At 33.6% G+C, this 27,492-nt stretch overlaps 1 protein-coding gene across 10 annotated transcripts in view; it reads right to left on the bottom strand.

The window, feature by feature from the left end:
* The window catches only part of ERBB4 (erb-b2 receptor tyrosine kinase 4), a 1,175,572-nt gene that overhangs the window by 293,733 nt on the left and 854,347 nt on the right, over positions 1 to 27,492 (bottom strand). For all 10 annotated transcript variants that reach the window (XM_021924408.2, XM_021924406.2, XM_021924405.2 and 7 more), the window contains 2 exons: positions 25,626 to 25,825; positions 3,791 to 3,923 (listed from right to left, as the gene is read on the bottom strand). In XM_021924408.2, coding sequence (XP_021780100.2) covers positions 3,791 to 3,923; positions 25,626 to 25,825 — 333 coding nt within the window. The remainder of the gene's footprint in view (positions 1 to 3,790; positions 3,924 to 25,625; positions 25,826 to 27,492) is intronic.

Genomic DNA, 27,492 nt, shown 5'->3' on the forward strand with positions numbered 1-27,492 from the left:
GTTCACTTTTTTCTCATTTGAATACTGTAAAGCCTTAATAAATGACAGAAGTACAACAATGAGCTATGTTTTCTGTTGGTTAAATTAAGACTACATCTATTCCAAGGCAAAATAATTAAGTTTGGTTTTCCAAATAAATAGCATAAATAGGTGGCTTAATTATGTATGGAATGCACATATATTTAGTTACATGATTTATGCATTTTATAAAGTGAGATAGTAGTTTGTTATGGATCAAACCTTTTATACATTGTCTTAATTTTAAAATCACAATTACATAAAGACAAGTGATCTTTTGCATGCTTCACTGACATAAACCATACAAAGTACTCAACAAAGGAAACCTTCAGAATATAAAAGTCAAAATGAGTTGGTACGGGAGGGTAGTAAAATTGTAAAGATAATCAAGAGCATTGTTTGCCTAACAAAATTATGACACAATTATAGCACAACTTGAGATTATCCACTGGTTTGGATAATAGTTTCTTGGGTGATTAAAAGTTTATGGTACTAAATAAAGGTTATAGTGTTCATATTACTAGAACAAAGGTCACATTTTTCTTACTCTTCTCCAAAATCCACTTCCCCACATGCAAGTTGAGGAATAAAATGTATGTCATAAAACAATCACGGAGACAGTGTATTGCGCTTTTCTTCCGTAGACTTCCATTTGACAGGCTTCTGATTTTCCTGCTCTCAGAAAAGATTCTCCTGGCAGTCTCTATAACTTGTTCTGCCCTTTATTGTGACTTTCTCCATAATTTCTCTTTTTCTTTCCTGTTCTCCAGTGATTCTATTGTGACTTTGCCAGAGTTATTCTTTCACTAAATCAGATTTAACAATTTATAGTCTATTAAGTATGAGCTTTGCATACGGAGCTTTGTTTCACTTGGTTTTGCTATGATACATTTCTCACAGTTTCGTTGTATGTGTTACCTTAGCAAGTCCTGTGATCAAGAGTGAATACTCTGGGATCTAGTTTTTCCAGATTTAAAGCCCAGGACCAACACTAATATTTCTAGGCCTTAAATACTTGAACTTCCTTAAGCCTCATTTAAAAAAATATCCTCTGTAAAAGGAAAAAAATAAGATTTCACTGAGAAGCTGCAATTATTAAATGTAAAAACACTTGCAAAGAGCTTACACTGGTTCCCTCTTTGATGTTTCTGTGTTGTTCTTAAACTTTGACAAGAGTTTAAGCAAGTTGGGATATAAACTCGTTCTTCCTCAAAGGCTATCATAACCATCAGTCAATGTTGAAAGAGACTAGCCCATACCACAAGATGGAAGGTAGGCATCACTGCCCATCATTGGGCAGGCAAGAATTGCACCAGTCTTTTACAAGACACATACGTTGATCATCTTTCAAACTAGCCCCATGTTTATGGTTTCCTGGGTTGCCACAATTACTGCAAAATACATTAAAAACTAAGTTAATTTAACAGATTTGATTTTATGATGTAAATATGAAATATACTAAATATAAAAAAACAGTGTGGTAATCAGTGTTTCTTCAGGAAACCCGTATTTTTCTTTTGGTTAGCTTTCATTGTTTTGCAGAAATGAGACAGAAACTAGTGTTTACATCCACATGTTTATAAATTTCATATTTCTGAAAAGCTAAAAACTTTAATATTAAAGAAAAACAATTGTATTCTGGGAAAAAACAAACAAACAAACAAAAAAACAAGATGAAAAATCAGATACTTAAGTTCTAGCATTGGCTTGAGTCCTATGTAGTGTTGTGACTTTAGCTCATACTTAATTATACCAGTTCCCTCTATTTATAAGATGCTGCTATTACACAAAATGATTTCTGTAATTAATTTCCTCTTTAGAATTACACATATGTATTCAATAAACTTTTAATGTAATATTCACTTAATGAAATTGGTCTATTGTGTTTCATTTTATTAGTCTACTGTGTTTTGTTTCATTTATCAATTGCTGAACGCAAAAGCAAGCATATTTTGATCTGAGGTATTTTATGTTCATAAAATTGGGAACAAGCATAAATATGATTCAGTGAGACAAGCAGCAAATAATCTCCTATTCATTTTCAAATTGCAAGTCAAAGTTACCTCACAAAATTAAATGCTAAAATTTTCCTGAGAAATGATTAAATTCTTACTTAATTTTTTTATACTTATGCTTCTAATATTAATCTTTTCCCCTTATATTTTATGGAGGGAATTGGTTTTGGACATCTTGCAAAGAAGAGACATGTCAATATCATTATAATCTATATATTTTTATTTTTCTCATGTAAAATGCAAAATTGCAATGTTATTTATTGAATATCAGTGGGATAATTCACAAGGCACAAGAAGAAATGAAAGAACTTCAAAACTATACTTTCCAAAGCTATTGAAAATACTTTCAGGCCGGGTGCCATGGCTCATATCTGTAATTCCAGCACTTTGGGAGGCCGAGGCACACAGATCAACTGAGGTCAGGAGTTCGAGACTAGCCTGGCTTACATGGAGAAACCCTGTCTCTACTAAAATTATAAAATTAGCCCGGTGTGGTGGGGGGCACCTGTAATCCCAGCTACTCAGGAGGCTAAGGCTGAAGAATTGCTTGAACCTGGGAGGTGGAGGCTGTGGTGAGCCGAGATCAGGCCATTGCACTCCAGCCTGGGCAACAGGAGCAAAACTTAGACTCAAAAAATAAAAATAAATAAAAATTTAAAAAAGAAAATACTTTCAGTGAGCAACATAAGAAAATTTGACTTAGGAGCAGCACTAAAAATGCATTATCACACTAATGAAGAACAAGAATAATGCATCAAATAGTATGTTATGATAAAGTGATTTTATGAATATACGAAATATTATGAACTTACTAGGTTCTCCTACTGGTAATGTTATTATTGAAGTACCAGAGAAAATTAAAAATACTTGATTTAAAATACTACTTAGATTATCTAAAACCTGGCAGAACACTTTCTAAACCACTTCAAGTAGAAACTACAATGTAGTTTTTCTACTGGGCTGATCACTTGTCAGACACATAGAGACAAGCCATTCCTATATACAAATAGACATAAAAGTGAGTGGAAAGAAAAAAAAAAAAAGAAAGAAAACATGCACTCCAGATGAAATTTATAGGGAAGTATGAGAGGAAAATAAAAATAGTATTGGGATATATGGAGAGGAAGATTACTTATAACAATCCCCTTCATAAAGAAAACGGGAATATATTTCTCAATTTTGCTTAAGTGTAAATTGCTATAATTTATTAAGAATTGTCCGAGTATGTTTTAAAAAATGCATATAACAGTAAACTATGTATTTGAACTTGTAATTTCAAATAAAATTATTTCTCCTTAAAAGAATTCGTCTATGTGTTGTCTCCTTTATGCAACAAGAACTCTCCTTAAAAATCCTGGCCTGCATTTTACCATTTTCTTAAAATTTAAAAATCAGAGCTAGGCCAGGCGCGGTGGCTCATGCCTGTAATCCCAGCACTTTGGGAGGCCAAGGCGGGCAGATCACTAGGTCAGCAGATCTAGACCATCTTGGCCAACACGGTGAAATTCCGTCTCTACTAAAAAATACAAAAAAATTAGCCGGGCGCCTGTAGTCCCAGCTGCTTGTGAGGCTGAGGCAGGAGAATGGCGTGAACCCGGGAGGTGGAGCTTGCAGTGAGCGGAGATAGTGCCACTGCACTCCAGCCTTGGCGACAGAGCGAGACTCCGTCTCAAAAAACAAGCAAACAAACAAAAAAATCAGAGCTAATCAGTCCTTCGAAGCTCATGAGGTGAAGGCAACCCTAGAAGAAGCCTTACCCATCATAGAGGTTACAAGACTCTATGCAGATCCTTCCTCTACTGAAGCGGCGACACGACAGACATTGGTCTGGCCCAGGTCCCCAACAGCCATCACTGGAACACAGATGGTTGCACACCATTCCTTCAGCAGCTGTGAAACACCAGAATCAAAGGGAAATAAAACAGAGGATTGTGTCAAAACTTAAAATCTTCCCAGGTAATGCTATTTCTAAAGGAGTTCGCTTAAAGGAGATCTATGGCAAATGACTTTGGTGGCCTATCCCATCATCATGTCCTATCCCACCTGCAACTTCTTCTATATTGCAGAGTCCTAGTAGATGTGTTTGTACGGCAATCTTGCGTTTTTCATAAGGTTAAGCAAAAGTGAATTGCCTATATAAAAACTACCGGGAGGACAGGCGATATAAATTATCCGTCCCAGCTAAAGAATAAACCACACTTCTCTCAAGCCAATGCTTTGCTCCACTAATACATAATATATTTTGCCTTCTCAGTTTGAGGGATTTATGAAGAAATAGAAAAAAAAAATATTGTCCTGAAACAAGCAAACAAAAAAAAGGATTAAAAGAGGAAGAGAAAGAAAAAGAATAATTTATAGAGTGTAAGAAGGGGAGAAAGGAATAGAAGGAAAATACAAGTTTTTTTTTCTTTTTCTTTTTTTTTTTTTTTTTTTTTTTTGAGACAGAGTCTTGCTTTGTCACCCAGATTGAAGTGCAGTGGCATGATCTTGGCTCACTGCAACCTCCACCTCCTGGGTTTAAGCAATTATCCTGCCTCAGCCTCCTGAGCAGCTGGGATTACAGGCGCACACCACCATGCCCAGATAATTTTTGTATTTTTAGTAGAAACAGGGTTTCACCATGTTGGCCAGGCTGGTCTTAAACTCCTGACCTCAAGTGATCCACTCACCTCAGTCTCCCAAAGTACTGGGATGACAGTCGTGAGCCACTGCGCCAGCCAAACTGTAAGTTTTCTACAAGACCCTGCTATATTCTGGCTAGGTCTACCTTGATATTAGTCAAGTCATCACACGTAAGGAAGAAGTTTTGAAAGAATATTCAGCAAATTACAATGATTATTTATGCAGAAGTATAGAGATTAAAGTAGTAACAACAGTTTTTAGTGTTATCTCTATGTTGTCTCTGTTTTTGTTGTTGTTGATGGCAGAAGGGCCAAATAATTTTTAAATTTCCACTTAAGGCAAACCATCTTTGTTTCCCTTTATACTGAATATATTTTATTCAGGATATTATTATTTATACTGCATAACATTATTTTAGTGAAAGGAGATTTGATATTGATAAGAAGAGCCATAAATACTTCAAATGTTATTCTGTGTTTCTGAAAGTGATTTGAGGTATTTGAAATACAACTATATGTGGTTTTCATGAAATATTAAGAATTCTAAAGATTAAAACATCAAAATCAACTTTATCTTTCCATTAGTTACCAACTTATTATGAGATGTAAAATTTTATGGCAAGAACATTTGTGAGGTGGGTTGGGATGGCACTGAATATGGTAGTGTAATACAAGCAGGGAGCTACATCTGTGAAATCTGTGAAAGTTAACTTCTCTAACATATGCTTGAGAGAGCAAATCGCCCGCACCTGCGATCCTGACTAGTTCTGAAACAGTGAAACAAATATTCCAATTCAAATTTTCTTTGTCCTATATCCTGGGGTTATAAAAAGGCCCCTATGGTAAACTGTGTAAAAATATTTTAAAGGCAGACTTAGATCTATCAACAAATCTTGCTACTTCTTGAATAATTTCTTCCAGTATAGTTTAAGAGAGGACTGTGTGTGTATGTGTGCCTGTGTGCAGCAGTTTTATTGAGGTACACATGGCATACAATATACTGCTTATATATAAAGTATACCATTTGATAAATGTTGACATCATGAACCATATCTACAATCAAGATAATTAATGTATTCATTATCTCCAAAAGATTCCTCATGACCTTATGTAATTCTTGCCTCCTGCACCATCCTCCTTAGACAATCATTGATCTGCTTTCCGTTACTCATTGTACATTAGTTTGCATTTTCTACAATTTTTTTTATAAATGAAATTATATAGTACATTTTCTGTTTTTATATGGTTTCTTTCATTTGCATAATTATTTTGAGTTTCATCTATATTACTGCATGTATCAACAGTTTATTCACTTTTATTACTGTGTATATTCTATCATATGGATATATGAAATTTATAATCCATTCACCTATTGACAGACATTTAGAGTGTTTTCCATTTTGGATGTTAAAAACAGTAGTAGTTGATTACTATGAATATATGTGTAAAAATCTTTGTATGGACATATACTTTCTTGCCCTTTAGATAAATTCCCAGGAGTGGAATGGCTGGACAACATGGTAGGTATAGGGTCAACTTTTCAAGAAACTGTCAAATTGTTTTTCAAAGTAGTTGTACCATTTTACATTCCTACCATCAATGAACACAACACAAAATTTAGCTTGAGTTGTGTTCCCCACATCTTCACTAATATTTGATGTGGTCAGTTTGTTCAATTTTAAACTATCTAATTTGAACGTAGTAGCTCTTGATTGTGGTTTTGATTCACATTTTCTTAATGATTAAAGATGTGGAATATCTTTTAATGTGCTTATTTTTATATATCTCATTTGTTCAAGTGTCACCAAATCTTTTGCCCATTTTATATTGTATTGATTATTTCTTATTAATGAGTATTGAGAGTTTTTTATATATTTGGCAAGCATTTTCTCCCAATTTTAGCCATGTCTTTCCATTCTTTTAATATTGTCTTTTGAAAAGTAGAAGTTTTTCATTTTGATAATTTATCAACTTTTTTTTTGAATCATACTTTTCACATCGTATCTAAAAAGTTTTAGGTATGTCCAACCCAGGGTCACAAAGGTTTCCTCTGGTATTTTCTTTTAGAAGTTTTATAGGTTTCACAATTATCCACATGATTCATTTAGAGTTAATTTGCACATATGGTACTGTATTAGTCATGGTTCTCCAGAAAACCAGAACCATTAAGAGATTTTATACACATCACACACACACACACACACACACACACACACACACACACACACACACACACAATTGGCTCACACAAGTATGAAAACTGAGAAGTTTCACCATCTTCCACCTGAAAGCTGGAGACCTATGGAAGCCAGTGGTGCAGTCCCCATCTGAGTCTAAAGGCCTGAGATCCGAGAGAACTGATCATATAAATTCTGGTCCAAGTCCAAAAGCCTAAGAACCAGAAGCATCAATGATGTAAGATGTAAGTTCCATTCCAAGAGCAGGAGAAAGATCAATGTTCTAGCTCAAGTAGCCAAGCAGAGAGAGTGAATTCTCCCTTCTTTCAAATTTTTATTTTATTTAAACCCTCAGTGTACTAGCTGATGCCCACCCACAGTGGTGACGGCAATCTGTTTCATTTAGCATACCAATTCAAATGCTAACATCATTTAGAAACATCCTCACAGACATGTCCAGAAATGATATTTAATAAAATAGCTGGTCACCCCATGCCCCAGTTGGGCTGACATATAAAATGAACAATCACAGGTACTACGTAAGGATATACTCAGTTTTTGTATATGGATATTCAATATTTCCAGTATCATTTGTTGAAAAGATATCCTTTCTCTATGAAATTTGCATATTTATAAGAAATAAGTTGTTCATACATTTCTGGTTCTCTACTCTCTTTCATCTACTTCTCTCTCATAGTATTTTTCCATAATTTTACTTTTAATATATTTGTGCTTTTATACTTGAAGTCCAAGTCTTGTAAGCAGCAGTCATTGAGCCTTGTTTTTCTTTATTTCAATCTGATAATCTCTGTCCTTTAATTAGGGTGTTTAAACCACTTACATTTAATGTAATAATTGAAATAATCAAGTTGAAATAATTTATCTTAGTTTTCTTTTTTTCTTTTTTTTTTTTTTCCTGTTGGTCCATTCTGTTCTCTTCCTCCTTTTCTTCTTTTCTCCTATGATTTGGATAAATTGATTATTAAAATGATTTTATTTCTATTTATGTTTTTCTGCAAATGTGGCTTATGAGCTGTATAACTTTTTCTTTGTTATTTTATATTTTGGGTTTATATTTTAAATTAAATATTTTATTCTGAAATAATTGTATATTAATGTGTAGTTGTAAGTAATGATACAGAGAGATATCGTGTTTTGGACACCCAGTTTTATCTCACAAGATCTTAAAAAGTTCATAGTACAGTAACACAACTAGACATTGGCATTGATATAGGCAAAATACAGATTTCCTCATAGCAAGAATCCTTAATTTTGTACTTGGATCTTCACATTGACTTGTCTCCCATCTTCCCTTTAAACTTACCCATTAGAGCTCCCTTACTGCAACCTCTAATCCCTTCTCCATTACTATAATTTGGTAATTTTAAAATTTATATAAATGGAATCATACAGTATGTAATTTTTCATAATTTGCACTTTTTTCAATTAGAATAAATATGCAGAGATTCATCCAGGTTGTTGTGTTTATTGTTTGTTTCTTTTTATGATCATAGTATTTCATAGCATGGGTTACTACAATTTGTTTAACTATTTACCCATGAAAGGATATTTGGGCTGTTTCCAGTTTGGAGCTACTACAATTAGGGCTACTATAAACATTTGTGTATATGATTTTGTATAAATATAATTTTCATTGTTCTGTAATAAATTCTCAGGAGTTAATTGCTGGGTTATATGGTATTAACATTTTAGTTAGGTTTTTTTTTTTAAAAAAAAAAGATAATAGCAAACTATTTTCTAGAGTGATTGTACCATTTTTACACTCTCACCAACAATGCATGGATTATTACATTTCTCTGCATCTTCTCCCACATTTGATTTTATTACTCTTTTTATTTTAGCCATTCTGATAGGTGTAGTAATATCTCATTGTGTTTTAAATTTAGATTTCCATAAAGTGGCTAATAACATTGAACATTTTTAATATGCTTATTTTTCATTTATACACTCTTCAGAGAAACATTTCTTCATATCTTTGACCATTGCAATTAGATTTTATTTATTTATTTATTTATTTGCTATTTAGTGCTACTTTTTGTTCTTTATACATTCCATCTATCTATGAAACCATTCCTATAAACTTTATAATACTAATAAGGGAAGATGAGAGGGGGAGAAATGAAAATAAATCAAGTGGGTGGGCATGGTGGCTCATGTCTATAATCCCAGAACTTTGCAAGGCTGAAGCTGGTGGATCACCTGATGTCAGGAGTTTGAGACCAGCCTGGCCAACATGGTGAAACCCCATCTCTACTAAAAATACCAAATTAGCTGGGCATGGTGGTGCATGCCTCTAATCCCAGCTACTCAGGAGGCTGAGGAGGGAGAATCGCTTGAAACCGGGAGACACAGGTTTCAGTGAGCCAAGATCGCACCATTGCACTCCAGCCTGGGCAACAAGAGTGAAACTCCATCTCAAAAGAAAAAAGAAAAAAGAAAAGAAAAGAAGCCATGCTTGCATCACACTCATCATTAGTAATTAATGTAGCTTTGTTTGACCTGCTTCCTCATAGTTGCTTGCTTTTGTCTCAGAGTCATGTAGACCCTGTTACAAGATTATAGTTCTCCTTAACTGCTCTATAGATAACTATTTGAACATTATGAAACATTAGCTTTTGCCTTAAGATGTTTTTTCATGTCCTGCATGCAAGAGAAATCACTGATGCCAGCTGGTCTGAAGGACCCCACTGATGCCAACTAGTCTGAAGGACCTTATGAGGAGATGACTCACCAAAGAATGGAGTTTCCACATCCTGATGACTTCATCCTTCTTACTCTGACCAAGCAATGGTCATAGTTTTCCAGCCCCTTGCTCTTATAAACCCCAGCCCAGTATGCTCAGAGAGATAAACTTGAGAGTTTCCTCTCATATCCTCACTAGATTGCCCTGCAATCATTAAACTGTTTCTCTGCTGCAAATCCTGCTGTCTCAGAATATTTGTATGTTACTGTACAGCAGGCATAAGAAGTTGTTGGTCCTGTAACAACTATCTGATTTGAATATCTCCTCTCCCAATCTGTAGCTTATACTTTCATTCTTATCTTAGGACATTTTACAGAGCAAATGTTTTTAATTTTGATGAAGTTGAATTTATCATTTCAACTTTTTGTAGATTGTTCTTTGCATGCCAACTCTAAATTCTTTTCACCTAACTGTAAATCCCTAATGATTTCTCCTATTTTTTTACCTCAAAGTTTTATAGCTTTATATTTTACATTTAATCCCATGACCTGTTTTTAAAGTTAATATTTTTATAAGGTGTGGGATGTAGCTTAGGGTTCATTTTTTGCTCTATAGGTGTCCATTTGCTCTGGCACTATTTGCTTTAAAGGCTACCTTTCCTCTATTTAATTGCTTTTGCACCTTTGTAAAAAATATATTGGGTACATTTGTGTGAGTTATTTCTGAGTTTGCTTTATTGATCTGTGTATTTATCCCTTTATAATAACACACAGCCTTAATTATGGCAGCTATGTAATAAATCTTGAAAATATGTGAACTGAATATTCCCATTTTGTTTGTTTCTTTTCCAAAATAGTTTTAGTTAGGCTAACTTGTTTGCCTTTCCATATAAATTATATAAACATTTTGACTCTATCTCAACAAACCTTTTTGAGATTTTGACAAGCATTGCACTAAAGCTGTATATAAATTTAGGGATAATTGACATCTTTATGATTTTGAGCTATTCAATACAGGAAGACAGTATGCCTTTGCATTTATTTACATCTACTTTGATTTCTTTCATCACTATTTTGTAGTTTTCAGCATACAAGTCCTGTACATGTTTTGTTAAATTTACACCAAAGTATTTCATCTTTTAGTAATTATAAATAGTATTATAGTTTTAATTTCCATGGTCCCATGTTAATTACATGTATTCAGATACAATTAAACTTTGTAAGTTTTATGTTTTATCCTATAATCATGCTGAATTTGCTTATTTATTTTAGGAGGTTTTTGTAGATTTTTTGAAATTTTTTATGTACATAATCATGCCATCTATGAATAGAGAGATTTTTTTTTCCTGTTCAATCTATAAGTTTTATTTTTCATTTCTTGCCTTATTTGCTAGGTAGAACTTCCAATACTATGTTAAATAAGTAGTAAGAGAGGACATTCTTTTCTTGTTCCCAATCTAGGGGGAAAGTATTCAGCTTTTCACCATTAAGCACGACGTTAGCTGTAGGATTTTTGTAGATGGTCTTCATGAAGTGGAGAAACTTACTCTGAATTTCCATTATTTTTCCAGAGATTTTTAAATAGAAACAAATGTTTAAATTTTCAAATGCTTTTTCCGTATCAATTGACATTATTATGAATTTTTTCTTCCTTGGACTGTTAATATATTACCTTTTTGATTATGAAATATTGTGCCAATCTTACATCCCTGGAATAAACCCATTTGGTTATGTTGTGTAATTCTTTGTATATATTGCTGAATGCTATTTGCTACTACTTTGCTAAGGAGTTTTGCCTCTAGATTCTTTAGAAATACATTGGCCTTTAGTTTTATTTCTTTTTGGAGGGGGTATTCTTTCTTCATTTATGAATACTAATATTCAAAACCATCATGAAAAATAGAACGATTATAGGTAGGCAGAGTCACAGAGAGTGTAAGTTGCCCAAGGCCACAAGTGTTGGGTTAAAACCCAATACAGGGCTGGGCATGGTGGCTCACACCTGTAATCCCAGCACTTTGGGAGGCCGAGGTGGGCAGATTACGAGGTCAGGAGATTGAGACCATCCTGGCAACACGGTGAAACACTGTCTCTACTAAAAAAAAACAAAGAAACAAAAAAACCCAAAAAATTAGCCAGGCATGGTGGTGGGCACCTGTAGTCCCAGCTACTTGCGAGGCTGATGCAGGAGAATGGCTGAACCCGGGAGGCGGAGCTTGCAGTGAGTCGAGATCACACCACTGCACTCCAGTCTGGGCAACAGAAAGAGACTCTGTCTCAACAACAACAACAACAAAAAGTAAACTCCATACCCTGCCTTCTCTGACATCACATGGAAGGGAGGTTGGCCTGGTGAGAGTAGAAGTCTACACTCTTCTCTCTTTTGCAAGGTTGAATGAAGTTTGTTTTTTTGTTTGTTATTTTTAGTATTGTATGTTTGTTTGTTGTTTTTCTGTGGTGTTTGGCTGGAGTAGAGCAGTTATTATCTAAAAGATTTCTGTCTTGTCTATCTGCTCCTTTCCAGATTCTTTGGGTAGAAAGAACAGGCTTTTGTTGGGGTTTTTTAAATCTGCATCTGTTGTGGTTTTTGAGTTGCCAGTTTCTTCATCTCGAAATCTGGGATATATGCAGGAAAAAAAAAAAAAAAAAAAACTCAGAGAACTCACCTCTGCATTGTTCTTTGGGTTCCAAGATCCCACACCTGTCTGCCTCTTCTGTCCACCTTTCAGAGTCGTCTTATAATGTCCAGGGTTTTTATTTGTACTTAGCAGAGGAAAAGGTAAAAGTATGTTTCCCCCATCTTCCCAGAAGCTAAATCCGAGTAAACATCTTTAATTTATTGCAGACTGTTTTCAAGTTATACTCTGCCACTTCACATCTATTCTAAGGATCTTAAAATAGGATGCTTTTATTTCTTATTCCTTACCTTTGAGCTACTGTCATACATCTTACTTTCCCATGTTATTCACTCCACATTACATTGTTACTATTTTCGATTTAGCATGACATTGTATTTGAAGACAACTAAATAACAAGATGAAAGTTGTATATATTCATCCATGTAGTTACCATTTCTGGTGCTCCTCAGCCTATGTACAGATCTACATTTCCATCTGGTATTATTTCCTCCTGTCCAAAGGGATTCCTTTAATATTTCTTATAGTGCAGTTGTCTCTGTGTGCTGTTTTTCTCTCTGGTATTGTCTGTGAACTCTAGCTGCATTATTCTGCCTGGACTCCTAGCTCTGTCTTCTCAACTTGGAGTTCTTGGGACTCTGCCTGTTATCTTCCTCACTATACTGTGGCTTAAAATCTCTCTCAAGGCAGTTAACCAGAGCAGTCATAAGGCTCACCTCATTTATGTTCTCACTCTCAGGAATCACTTTCCCTTGTGTTCTGCTCTCCAGTCTCTTGCAATCTGTTGTTTCATCTATTTTGTCCTTTTTTTTTGATTGTTTCATGAGGGAGGGTAAATTTGATCCCTCCCTTTTGTTATTTCATCTTGGTCAGAAGTGGACATCTTATATTTACTTTCAACAGTGCAGAGTGGGATGACTTGCTGTTTCTTGTTTATAGACAAAAGTTTTCACATAAAATTTCTCCCAAATGCTCCAAAAAAGCTGCTAAGCACCCACTAAACTTCATTGAAAACTACACATTCTTCATTCTAACTAATTAACTTTATAGTTATCATTTTAAATAACAGATAAAGAGAATTTTTAAAGATAATCTGAAAGAACAAAGACTAAATGGAATGCTTTCCTGTATAGATAGGGTTGACCCTACGCTTAAATATATTATAAATTATTTTAGATAACTCATAGTTTGAAGGTTTTGCTTAATTGTGGTTTTCTCCAAGTCTTAAAGATTTATTAAAATGAAATATCATATTTTATGACTATATTTCATCTTCTTATATCTGCACTCTCTTCCCCTGAAAAGTTGAATGATTTGATGTTTCACTTGGGAATGGCTTATCAACAGTTTATCTGTTACATTGATTTTGAACTAATAGCAATAGTGCTTATTTCTTTCTGATTTAGTCACAATACACAGGAAGAGGTCTCTCTCATTCCACAAAAGAAACGTCAGCATAAATGGAATCTATGCTTGTTTGAAACAGAATTTTGCTCTGTTGCCCTAGCTGGAGTGAATGGTGTGATATTGGCTCACTTCAGCCTTGACCTCCTGTGCTCAAGTGATGCTTCCACCTTAGCCTCCCATGTAGCTTGGACTAAAGGTATGCACCATGACACCTGGCTAATTTTGTTTGTTTGTTTGTTTGTTTCTTGTAGAGATGGAGTTTCACCATGGTGCCCAGCCTGGTCTCGAACTAAAGTGCTGGGATTAGAGGCATAAATGATTGCACCCAGCCAGAAACAGAATTTTAACATAGGTCTTATATCACCACCTCCCAAAAAGTAGGATATAAATAACTTCCCACTAATTTATAAAGATGTAAAGAGTAAAAAGATATTTTAACCAAACTGATTAAATATAAATGGATGGTCTAATTCTATATAATAAACAAAGTTAAAAAGTAGCAAAGATCAGTTACATTTGAGAATATTAAGTTACAATACTCATAACCATTTAGTCATTTAAAGGTTATCAAGTATCTCATTTTCTGACATATATAGTTATATACAGTGTTTACATATTCTTTCTAATGGGATAAACATGATCTTCAGAGGAAATCCTGAAGAGGGAAAGTTGTATTATGAGAACAACTTGTAAAGAGAAGTAGAGAATGGTTAAAATTATACTGTAGGGTGTCATGACTCTCTCACTCTGTATTGATCACTTTTGTTTTCTTTTTTTATATTTTTTGTTCATCAAGTTCTATCTCAGACCTTCAATTACAGATAATTTTATCTATCTATATAAAATATATATACACATTATACCTACAATATATAAATATATATCAATGTAATATATATTATATAATATACATTATATATAATATAAATGTAATACATATTCAGTGCTAACTAAATATAGAATATAGTAGGTGTCTTAAGTTAGTGTCCTCACTTAACTCAGTTTCATTCTTGAGGACATTGACAAGGTCACAAATATGACCTTGGCACTATTTTATGATATTCCATAAACTTTTGGGCCCATTTATTTTACTATATTACATTATTTATTTTCAGGTTTGCTATCTTCTCCCTCTTGTCTCTTCCCCTTCCCTCTGCTAAAGGTGACAGAACTTTACAGTATGTAGAAGGGTAAAGGCTGACTGCTTTGATCTTTCATTATATGCTTTGACACTAATTGGAGAGGAAGCTTTAGCTTCACTCAAAATCTTACCTCTCTTCTGCTATCTAACGCCTTCCTGGGTCTTTATCATATGCCCAATATCAGAGCAGTTTTGGGTCAGGGAAACAATATGTATTGGAAGAAAGCAATAATAAACAGAAAACCATCATAACTATTTTCTTCTCATTCTTTCCAAACCAATAGATGATGGAAATGAAGGTAGGTTGATCATTTTCTCCAGAGTGAAACCAAAGGAAGTATCTCCACATAGCATAGAACAAAAGGCCAAGGAAGCTACTTCTTTGAAAGTCTTAAGAGAAAGAAATTTTCGATCAGCACCAATAATTCAACAGCCCTCTGACTTCCCGCAGTGATAGTCATAAGAGAAGGAGTGGAAGGGCTCTTCAATGACTTACAGTTCAAAAGGCCATCATAAACCTCTCTAAAGAAACTTTAGCAATGTAGTTATTAGGCAACCTTTAACTTCTTCCATGTTTCCTCTGGAAGCTGCAAAATAGATTTTTCTTTATCTCATCTGAATTCTAGGTGTCTGTTAAAAATTTGGAGAGATAATAATGTGCTTAGCATTTTGACCTTTACCGAGAACACTGAACCTGCTTTAACGAAAATAGAGGGAAGCTTAAAATAATGGATTTTGCTCCAGTGTTGTATGTGAAAGCAAATGGATTATTTCAAAAATACTGAAATGTATTTGGACAGGTAATGTTCTTCCTTTTTTTAAAGCTGAAAAGTACCATTTAATAGTCATTATAGTTAAGGTTTTGTGATTAGACATAGACTTAAACTCTTACTCTGTAATGACCCATGTAGCCTTGGGCAATTACTTACATGCTACTTATCTTTAAAGTGAATAGTAATATCTAGTAATATCTTCTTTTAGGATTGTGATGAAGATTAATCATCAAATTAGTAGAATTTTTAATGCAGGGTCTAAGACATTAAGTAAATGATCAATACATGTACTCAAGAGAAATGTGAAAGCATAAAAGCATATCCCTGTGTTTACTTTAAAAAATGTTTATTGAGAAACTGCTTTATGCAAGCTCTGCTCAGAGCTGAGGATATAACTGAAACATGAAATAGAATACATATTTTGTTACCTCATGGAGTTTACAGCTAATAAGAAAAACAGGCTGCATATAAATTTATGTATGTATAGAAATGTATATGTGTGTATGTATGTGTATATACGTGTGTGTGTGTGTGTGTGTGTGTGTGTGTATATATATATATATAACAGAGTGCTGAGAGAACATAGAATATAGCAGTTGTCTAAATTTAGTGGGCAAATGACATTAGGCCAGCCCACAAAAGAAGGGATATTAAAGCTGAAATACGAAGGGTAAGTAGGAATTCTTAAGGCAAAGGGGTGGGGGAAACGGGCACTCCAGCCAAGAGAGTCTAAGGAAGGAATCAGATTAGTGCTCTCAGAAAACCGACATGGGCAGCATATGGAAAGTGGTACCCTGTTAAACTGGTAAGACGGAGATGGGACAGATTGTGCAAGACCTAGTGGCCATTTTCAGGATTTTGTGTTTTGTCCAAAGAGCTGTTGGAAACGGTTGAAAGATTCTAAGCAGGAGAGTAAAGGACCTCCTATTTCAAAAAATGTCAGTTTCTTTGATGGGATTGACTTGAAGGCATATTTGAATAGTTGGTGACAAGGAGATAATAGTGATAATAGAGATGGGCATATGATCCAAATAGGGTCAACCCGTACGGGAGAGGGAAGGTAGAGCTTTTTAATCTGTGTCCATAAACTCATAAACTCTGTGAATGCTCTTAGCATATGCCTTCCAGGACCAGTAATTTTTCATAAAGAATGAGAATTTGCCTAAGAGGAAAGCAGAGTGAAGCAAATAGAGGATTGAGCCCTAGTGATGTTGTTTGAACCCCTGGATCCAATTGTGTCTGAAAAGATATTCCTTGGACTTCTCATTTCTGAGAGTTAATGTGGTCTCTCTATGCCTAAAGTAATTTGAGTTGGGCTCATGTCACTAAAAGAATACTGAAATAATTTCCTTTCATGCTGTAACAAGTTACTACAGACTTCATTGCTTAAAATCACCTACATTTAAGCTCTCATAGCTCTGGAGTTCAGATGTCCAAAATGACTCTTAAGGGGCTAGAATCAAGGAGTCAGCAAGATTGATTGCTTCTGAAGTCTCCAGGAGAGAATTTGTTCCTTGCCTCTTTTAGCTGTTGAAGACCCCTTTGGCGTGAGCTTGAAGTGACGTTGCTGCAACCTTTGCTTCCGTGGTTATATCACCTTTTCCTTTACAGTAGTCAAACCTCCCTCTACCTTCCATCTTATAAAGACACATGTGATTATATTTGTAACCCACTTAAATAACTTCAAGATAATCATTCTATTTTAAGATCCGTAACATCTGCTAAGTCCTTTTTACCACATAAGATAATATTCATAGGTTCTGAAGATTTGAATGCAGTCATCCTCATGGGGCCATCATTCAGTCTTTTGTAAGCACTAAACTGCCCAGCAATAAGCTCTGTGTGCAGGCAAGGTTAGACATGTGGAAAGTGGAATGACATTATATGACATTGTAAAAAATTATAATGGATTAATAAAGAAGTTGGGGAAGCAGCAATGGAGAAGTGCAGAGACATACCCATTCCCCATGTTGAACAGGTTAAATAGATGCTACACAAATTGTTGTTAACTCTTATATACCCTAGTTACTGTATATCTCTGACGTGAATGGGACCACAGCAGGAAATTCTGATAGGAGGAGGTGAGAGGCAATAGTGACAGAAGAAATAATATTTTATAAATTCTTAAGGTTTGATTAGAAAACTGAGCACAATATAAAATACCTCTCAGAAGAGATGTAAGTGTAAAAAAGTAAAATGAATCCAAAAGTATTTTGTTGAAAGTCTAAAGTAAATAAAATTTGATAGTACAATACTTATTATACTATAATTACCCAATTACTGTATAAACTATAATTAAGTGTTCCCCTTATTTATTGAATATGTTATCATTAGTAAATGCAAAACAAATCTCACTATTCATAGAATGCTTTTTAAAGTTAGCTCTTTATCTTTGTCTCCCAAACCTATTATTAAATATCTGGTTTTAAGCTATTCAATTATGAATTTTCCTACAAGGGAACATAGCTTCAGAAGAAAAAATGAATTGTTAGGATCACGTGTTCTTGAATATATTTTTGACTATAGAACGATGGGGGAATAATATGGGGTGTGACAGAGTAGAGTTTCCCAAGGATTTTCCACAGGCACCTGTCTCAGAATGATCTGCCTTGTATTAAAAATGCAGAATCCCAGGTTTCCCATCACATTGTCTGTGTTAGTTTCATAGAAATACTGTAACAAACTGCCATGAACTAGGCTTCTTAAAACAACAGAAATTTATTCTCTCACAGTTCTAGACGTCAGAAGTCCAAAATCCAAGTGTTCACAGGCTAGTTTCTTCTTGGGGCCTCCGATGGAGAATGTTCTATGGCCCTCCCGTAGCTTCTGGCAGTTGCCAGCAATCCTTGGTGTTCTGGGCTCGCTGCTATATCACTCCAATAGTCGCTTCTGCTGTCACACAGCTGTCTTTCCTCTGAGTAGGTGTATATCTTCACATGGTGTTCTCATTTGTGTGTATCCATCTGTGTGTCTCTTCTCTTCTTCTTATAGGTACACTAGTCATTTGATGAAGGACCTACCCTGCTCCAGTATAAGCTTATCTTAACTTTCCTTTTAACTACATGTGCAAATACCCTATTTCCAAATATAGTCACATTCGTAGATACCAGGGGTCAAGACTTGAGCATCTTTTGGAGGGGATACAATACAACTCACAATAGTGTCTAAATAAGAATCTCTGGAGAACTGAAGCCTAGCTTTTGCATTTTTAATGATTATAAGTTTTACTTTAAAATTTTGCAACCATTGATGAAGAGGCAAGTCAAGTTAAAATATCACCCACCGTTTGTAATAAAAACTGGAGTCTGCAGTAATCCTGGCTTTTATTGTTGAGAGATCATTCTCTCAGAATTTCTAGATTACAAAATAGAAGGGATATCATTTCTGTACCTAATTGGCAAGAGCAACTGCTTATTATCCTTTTGATAAGAATATAGAGAACATTTTGTAGCATTGTTAGTAATTAGTGTGCTGTTTCAAATACAATAACAAAATCTTACTTGAATGCTTTTTTTTTTTTTTTTTTTTTTTACAAAGAACAGTGTATTGATGTACTAGTCTAGTAATTTTGAAAGGAAAAATCTTAGAAGTATAATTAAGATTTTCTATTTTCTGATTACTCAGAAGAATAGTGATTTCACTATATTCAAAGTTACACACTTTATGTTTCATACCAAGCTATGGTTTAATGAAATGTGTCACAGAGTTCATTAATTTCCCAGGCTACCACGCCCAAAGAATGGTTCCTCTGACTTGGTAGGCTGCATTTCGTTTGTAAACGCACATTTACTCAAGATAGCATGGGATGGGTTAGGAGTGCACAAATTAAAGGTGAAAGTATGGGAGCAGGAGAAAGTAAGAAAATCTGCCTTACCTTAGTAATATTTTCTTAAAATAAGGTAAATCTTAATTTGTAATCAAAATTCATTTTCTGTAATATACAACATATTAGAAATGACGACAATATAAAGTCTGTTTATTTTATAGATATCTAACATTTCTTATGATGTTATAGTAAGTAAAATACTTGCTTCTGTATTTTGCTGTTTTTATCCCAGTTATGGGAGAAAAACAAATAAAACAATATATTAAGCAAACACTGTTTTATTCTTCACTGTGTGAGGTGCCTTCTATTCCCTACTTATTAACGCTTTGACCTGCTTCAATTCTGGACATGCAGTGACTCATTATAAAATTGGATGATGTTGTCATCCAGAGAGTTTAGTTATTAGAAATTAACTATAGCTCTAAAATTACCTTTTTCTAGATTCATGTAAAATGGGGTGGATTTTTCTACTGTCAAATTTCAGAAACATAAAAACCACAAATAAATATAAAAATGTGTATCCTTTTTAGCTTATTGGTGCCAAAAATATATATTCCCCATCACCAAATATTTTTGCCCTGAGCCATTAATTTAAACTTGATATTTTTTTGAATTTTAGAAAGTCTCTTGCTTATCATAAAGCCAATTGTAAAATGTTTTAATTTAGAAGAGAAAAAGAAAAATAAATACATTTCAAGGAATTCTCAAACATATACTTTTTATCTGCTTATGATTTTGAGATCATTTCTAAATTCTTCAATGTCTAGCCTCCTGTTAATAACATAATAACTAATCTTATTCCTTCCATATCTCCCAATGGTTGATCTCGCAAATTTTTAATTAATCACTTTAATAAAGTAAATTTTTCTTCTGCGTAAAAAGAAAGCTCTTGATATTTATCTTTCCTTTTTTATGTTCAAGAAGGCACTTTTCGTAAAGTAAAATTAAATATTGTATCTTCACATTATATAATATATGTATATGTGAATGTCTAATATATAAACTATTTTTAATAGAAACATAAAATTTTTAGTAGTATAGCTAACACATGTATAGCTCTCTCTTGCTCTTTCTTTCTTTGTTTCTTTCTTTCTCTCTCTTTCTTTCTCCTTCCTTCCTTCCTTCCTTTTCTTCCTTTTCCTTCCCTCCTCCTTCTTTCCTTCCTCCTCCTCCCTCCCTCCCTCCCTTCCTTCAGCCCTTCCTTCCTTCCTTCCTTCCCTTCCTTCCTTCCTTCCTTCCTTCCTTCCTTCCTTCCTTCCCCTTCCTTCCTTCCCTCCTTCCTTCCTCTCTCTTTCTTTTCTCTCTTTCTTTCTTTCCTCACTTTGCTGCCCAGGCTGAAGTGCAATGGTGTGATCTTGGCTCACCATAACCTCCACCTCCTGGATTCAAGTGATTCTCCTGCCTCAGCCTCCCGAGTAGGTGGGATTACAGGTGTGCATCACCACACCTGGCTAATTTTTGTATTTTTAGCAGAGATGGGGTTTCACCATATTGGCCAGGCTGGTCTCGAACTCCTGACCTCAGGTGATCTGCCCACCTCTGCCTCCCAAAGTGCTGGGATTACAGGCATGAGCCACCACGCCCAGCCAACATTTTCTTTATTTTGAGAGGAATCACGGTGAAATTAAGGGCCTAGACTTCGAAGTCAGACAGGCATTGGGTTGAAGTCCTTAATAGGATTTTAGTAGCGCCAAAACTGGAAATATTATTTAACTGTCTTAATAAATGTATACTCATCTGCAAATGCAGATGATTCTACTTTACAGGGTGGTTGTAATAACTAAATTAAACAATATACCTAGGTTGAGAGATAGAGTCTGGCACCTTTTAGCTGATTTGTTAGCTGATTAGCTAAAGTCAATAAGGAGAGATGGGTTGTTTAATAAATTATTTTGGATCCACATCGCAATCAGGAATTTTTTAAAAACGCTATGCCAAAACGTCAAGATGTGTTAAAAATTTCAATATTGTTTTTAAAGTACCAGATGAAAAGAATTATCTAAAAATACAAGATCAAACAATTAAAAAGGAAAAGAACAATCTAACCACTTAACTATATAAAAATATGGTTTGATAAACATTGGATTATCAAAAGACAAATTATTCAAATTACCAGTAAGAGAGGAACTTATTCCCAACACATTTAAGGAACACAATTTAATAAATTTAATTTGTAAATAGTTCTTTCAAATTTAGGAGAAAAAGAACAACTCCCAAATTAAAAATGAACAAAGTTCACATATAAAGCAATTTACAAGATAAAAAAAGATGAATTAATCATGTAAATATAAAATACTTCTTTTCTTCCTTTAGATCACTGAAATTTGAAACCATAGATAATATCTAGTGATTTAAAGAGTAGTGGAAAATATTACTATCACACAGTGTTTGCAACAAGGTTAATTGATTTAGTATTTTTGGAAGATGACAGAGAAATTAGTGAGAAAATTTTTATGTAGCCTCATTTACAGAGAAATTCTACATCTAAGGTTTTAGCCACAGGAAATAATTGTACAGTACAAAATGTTTCATAAACTAGATATACATCATGGCAGCAGTGATAATATAAAAATGGAAAATAATTTAAAATACAATTAATATGGTACTGGTCCAGAATACTTGTATAAATAGCTTTAAAAACGAATGAGGAAGGCCAGGCATGGTGGCTTACGCCTGTAATCCCAGCACTTTGGGAGGCCAAGGTGGGTGGACCAGCTGAGGTCAGGAGTTCGAGACCAGCCTAACCAACATGAAGAAACTAAAATACAAAATTAGCCAGGTATGGTGTTGCATGCCTGTAATCTCAGTTACTCAGGAGGCTGAGGCAGGAGAATCGCTTGAACCCGGGAGGCAAAGGTTGTGGTGGGCCAAGATCGTGCCATTGCACTCCAGCCTGGGCAACAAGAGTGAGACTCCATCTCAAAAAAAAAAAAAAAAAAAAAAAAGAATAAGGAAGAGCTCTATCTATTGAATGTGAGATACTTATACTAATGCTTATACTATATTAAGTATAAGACATAGATGACTGAATGGTATTTAAATAGAAATGGTATGATCCCATTTATATATGAAAATATATATTTCACTATCCTTGTCTATATATATGAAAAATATATTCACCAAGAATTATATATAATGTAGTTTTAAAAATATTTTTATATATTTTTTGTTGGTTTTATTTTGAACAATGAAAAAGGTACTATTATAATTGGAAAAATAAAAATATTTTTATTTTGAAAATCAATAATGAATTTAATTTCATGTTGAGTTTAACAGTATCTGTACAAATATTTTAAAGACTTGAGACTTGAGATATATAAGCTCAAATATAACTTGGATTCTGAAGGGCTGGTGTAATATTTATCTCTACACTGTTTATATTTCAGTATTAAAAATTTATACTTAAATATTTTAAGAAACTTCAAATGCTTTTATAAATCTACTCTAAAACTTCTTCCACCTAACACTGCAATTTGGTTACTATCATAACCACATAAATGACAGAGGTCCAAAATATTCTAGCTTTTCATGTCCCAGAGTTTCCCTCAATCTCAATCTCTTCAAATCAGCTTTGAAATTTTTGACTTAAAAGAGTAAGATTGCTTTAGCCACTGTTAGCCTTTATAGATGAGTTAACCTTTTTTTATATTGTCATTACTGTTTTAAATCATGCTGAACTCCAAAAAACACCATTACAAATGAAGGACTGCCTTTTCATCAAGTTCATAAGCCAACTCTTACATTTAGATCAGAGTATTTCACGGTAACTGTGTGTAAATGTAAGTGGGCATGTAAGGGTGTGTATGCATGGATATGTTTACTAGGTGTGTGTATATGCATGTGTGTTGTATATGGAACTGCATACAGACATCCACTCTGTATATGCATATATGTTTAGGTGTTGTAGTGAACATATGTGTATGCTCATGTACATCTTGTGTGTGTATGATATACCAAGATGGAATATCCAAAAAGGAAACATTTACAGTGCATTTAAAATGAAGCAAGCATTTAGACATTCCCATTTACAAATAGTACTGGGGATCGTAAACATCAGCAGCATCTCTGAGGTCGAGTTTACAGGGTAATTATATTTCTGAAAATGGAGGCATATGGAATTTTTATGGATCCAGTGTGCTGTGAGTCTGAAGTCCAAATTTTGATAAATGAATTCCATGCAAAATACATTTATTCTAATATGTTAAAAATGAAAAATGATATGCTTGATACTATAGAACCACAAAACTATGTTTCTCCTAACTGCTTCATTTTTTTCCCCAAACTGCAAAGTCAATTCTTGTGCACAGAACAAAAAAAAAAATATGTCTATGGTCTGAAAAGTAGTTAACCTCAATCCAAGAAGCATAACACTGAAAGTTTAAACGCATTTTATATTTTAGTTATTATCATTATTATTATTATTCACTCCCTTTTGGTCATTTGAAATGTTCAGAAGTTTTAAAGAGGTGTAAAATAACATTATATAATTTACTGAAATATCCCTTTTTCTCATCTTGTTTCCCTACATTTATTTTTTGCATTTTCTTCTTCCCATTTGCTTTTCAAGTATAGAAAGATATATGAAATATGAATTTTTGTAGGATTTGTAAACTGATTAAGTGCATCAAAGAGGAAGAATGTTTTTTTTCTGATTCTTTTATATATTTCTTTACATTATTTTGAATTCATAGTTAAATTTTTGAAAGATAGTGGTACTAATTTTTTTAAGGATGTCTAAGGAAACAAGAGTATAACCCTGATTTAGGGAAACATTCATCAATTGGTATTGAAGAAGATTCTATCTTATTGCCATGAATCATCTACTTTGGGGCATATACACACACATATTGTGATGTGGGATAAGCTTAAGCATTAGGGAAAAAGCAAAGCAAATTTTCTTTTAGAAATCAGTAATGTGTAAAACCAAGGAAATAACATAGGCCAAATGAAATAATGAATATCATTCAATATAACATGCATATTTTGATACACAATTAGATTTTATATTTCGTGATTCTATGTGGAACAGAAGAATGAGTAAGAACTTAAGTTCACTCTTAGCAGGAATCTCATATTGGGATAGATCTCCTTCATTTAGAAATATTTTTAAGGATTGAAAAGAGCTAAAATATAAGAGAATTAATCATAAATTATATTTTATGAAGATTAGTAGACTGAGCTGTCTTAAATTATTTCTGGAACAAGATGAGATCTTAATAAATCAATTAATTCACTGAAAACTCAATAAACAAATTATGTTGGCCTCTTAAGAGTTTATAACTTTTAAAAAAGTCTTCTATTTATTCACACACACACACACACACACACACACACACACACACACACACAAAAACTCAATCATTATTCATGTATACCCTTATGATTGTTTTAATGGAGAGATCAAAGAAGTAAGAAAATACTCTGAGAGCAGAATTTTCTAAGGTTCTGCCTTTTAGAACGGATTGATTTTGTGCCCACAACAAGAATATTCATTTGCAAACAGATCATTTGAGTTCGGAGTCTTTTTATTCAGTATTTACCATAATAAGTCTGATGATTGTACTCATAATAGTGGCACTCATAGGATGTAGGAAAGAGTAGTATTCAGTAGAAAAACAGGGAAGAATTAAGTATAAATCATTGGAATATCAGTGCATTAGATAGGAATGGCATAGTCATGTGCCTACAAAAGCATTATTTGCTTCAGAGTAAATGAGAAATTATTAAATGAATCAATAAGTAGCAAAACAGATGAAAAAATGATAAATACATGTCTACATAAATGCATTAATAAAGTAAACTTTCTTTCTGAACAACAAAACATCTTGAACAATGTACTTCTTGAATAGTAGTTTTTACACATGTTAGAAAAATACAACTTCATTTTTCTTACCACCTCTAAATGGCAAAACTCTGTTATTCTGTTATGAAACTCACTGAAACCAAACAACAAACAGAGAATTCAATAGGGTGGATCTCCACACATTGACTGGATCCTTGAAATTACCTGGGATGCCAATGATTTAAATACCCAGGTTCCATTTAGACATACTGAATTCAAATCTCCACAGGAGCGTTCTTAAGATTAGGTAAGACATCTTGCAAATAAATATGCCATATGTTGTAGAAAGTCACTTATTCTGATTATTTCATATCATATTTGCAATTGTAATAACTACCTTCCTTTTTAAGGGTTGGGATAACAAAGCAACAATTCTGACCTGATGTTATTTTTAATTTTTTGGTCCAAAGAAGAATGGGAAAAAAATTAAGTTTCTATGTTTTAAATGTCCGAGTAATGTACTTACTACAGTTTTCAGCTTTTCTATTGTCCCGGATTACTATTCTTTGGTTGATTGTGCTGAAGAGTGTTGTCCAGTTAATGGTATGATAATAACACAAGTTGCTGTTGTCAGTAATATAGATGTTTCCTGCGCTGATTTCCTTCAGGGACTGGAACTGTAGAGAGGTGATGCCCTGTTGCTTGAGGATAAGCAAGGAGAGGCCACTAAGGAGGGGGAAGGGAGAAAATGGAACCATGAGACACATTCTGGAGTAAAATAAGGCTGTCACATTTTATTTTTAAAAGAATGTTAATGGAGTATAAATAGAGACTGAATCAGTAACTCTGTGTTTTGAATGATATTTTTTTTACATGCTATATACAGTTTTTAAAGTAATAATTTGACCTCCCAAAGTAAAATTTCCATTGCTTACAGTTATGCATATTGGCAGTGTATCTCTATTTCTGTGTATATATTTACCACTGAAATATCTGCTCACTATCTTCCCACCCCAAGCCCCCAAGCCTTAACTTTACATTGTTCAATGATGAAATCCTGTATTAACACTAAAGAAGTGTTTATAAAACAATCGTTCATCTACTCAAAGTAAGACATTAATTCCTTTTTATGTAATAGATTTAGACATATAGACATACCTTCAGAGTATGTCTAAATAATTTCAGAAAATGATTATAGGTATTTAGCTTTACTTTAATACCTCAGACACCAGAACTGTAATAATTGAGGCATGCGTAAGTAAGGTTAGGAGATGGCAAAAAGTAAAGAATAAAACTAAACTAAAATTAGAAAAAGAAAACAAACTCAGATGCCTTGGGTATCTGGGGAAAAGGTCTCTAAAAGTTAAATAACAACTACCCTGTTTAGAATTGCTCACATCATGCACTCCATGCTTGGAAAATACTAATATTACTTTGAGTGACAGACGATTGAAAAATCAAGGAAACTACTTTTATTTTAATATAATCCACATTATTGTAATTATTTACTTTTTTACTTATTTTCTTTTTTTACTTATTTACTTTTCCATTCTCTAAAGCATAAACATGCTTCCCATATTTTAATCAGTTAATGAATATTATTTTACATTTTGGAGATCAATGCTTTCCACTTTTATTTTTAGTTTTAAATATTCTTTGCTGTTAATATTTAGATTTATTTTCCATGGTTGTCAGAATGTGTGTGTGTGTGTGTGTATGCTCAATGATAAAGACCAAGATGCAGCTCTTTCTCTCAAATTTTGTCCCCAACATAACTATCTTGAGTTGTTGATTACAATGTTAGCACAATGTCTCGATAGGCTTATAATATTTATTCAATGGATAGTAAAGGTTGTTTACATATAGCACTTTAATAGATTGTATCTCTTGACTATCCTTTCTTATTAAGCTCCTTTTTCCTTTACATTTTTAAAACCTCTTATAAATATAACTTTTAAATTTTAATAGTGAAATTCAATGTACTTTTTATAAAACATTATTATAAAATCAATGATGATATTAATTTTGGAGATATTTTGAACTTAAGTAAACAAATTTTAAAAATTCTTATGTAAATTGACTTTTAATTGCTCATAAATAAGAACGTCATACAGATGACATTGAAGAAACCTGTTATTTACTCTTATAATGTGAATTTAAATTATTGACATTATAATTTTATCAATGTCCTTCTAAACCTGAATTTTCTTGTCCATTTATTAACCAGCAGAACATGTAGAATGGCGGACCCGTTCCTAAAACATCAGCCCTGTGATATGTAGTTCAAATTATAGCACCAGAGACAAGAACAGAATCTCCTGGCACAACAGCATTTGTATCCTATACACCCAAGCCATTACCAAGTCACACAACTCTTATCTTTTAATTATGAT

This window comes from Papio anubis, chromosome 10, assembly GCF_008728515.1.
Source record: "Papio anubis isolate 15944 chromosome 10, Panubis1.0, whole genome shotgun sequence".
NCBI lineage: Eukaryota > Metazoa > Chordata > Mammalia > Primates > Cercopithecidae > Papio > Papio anubis.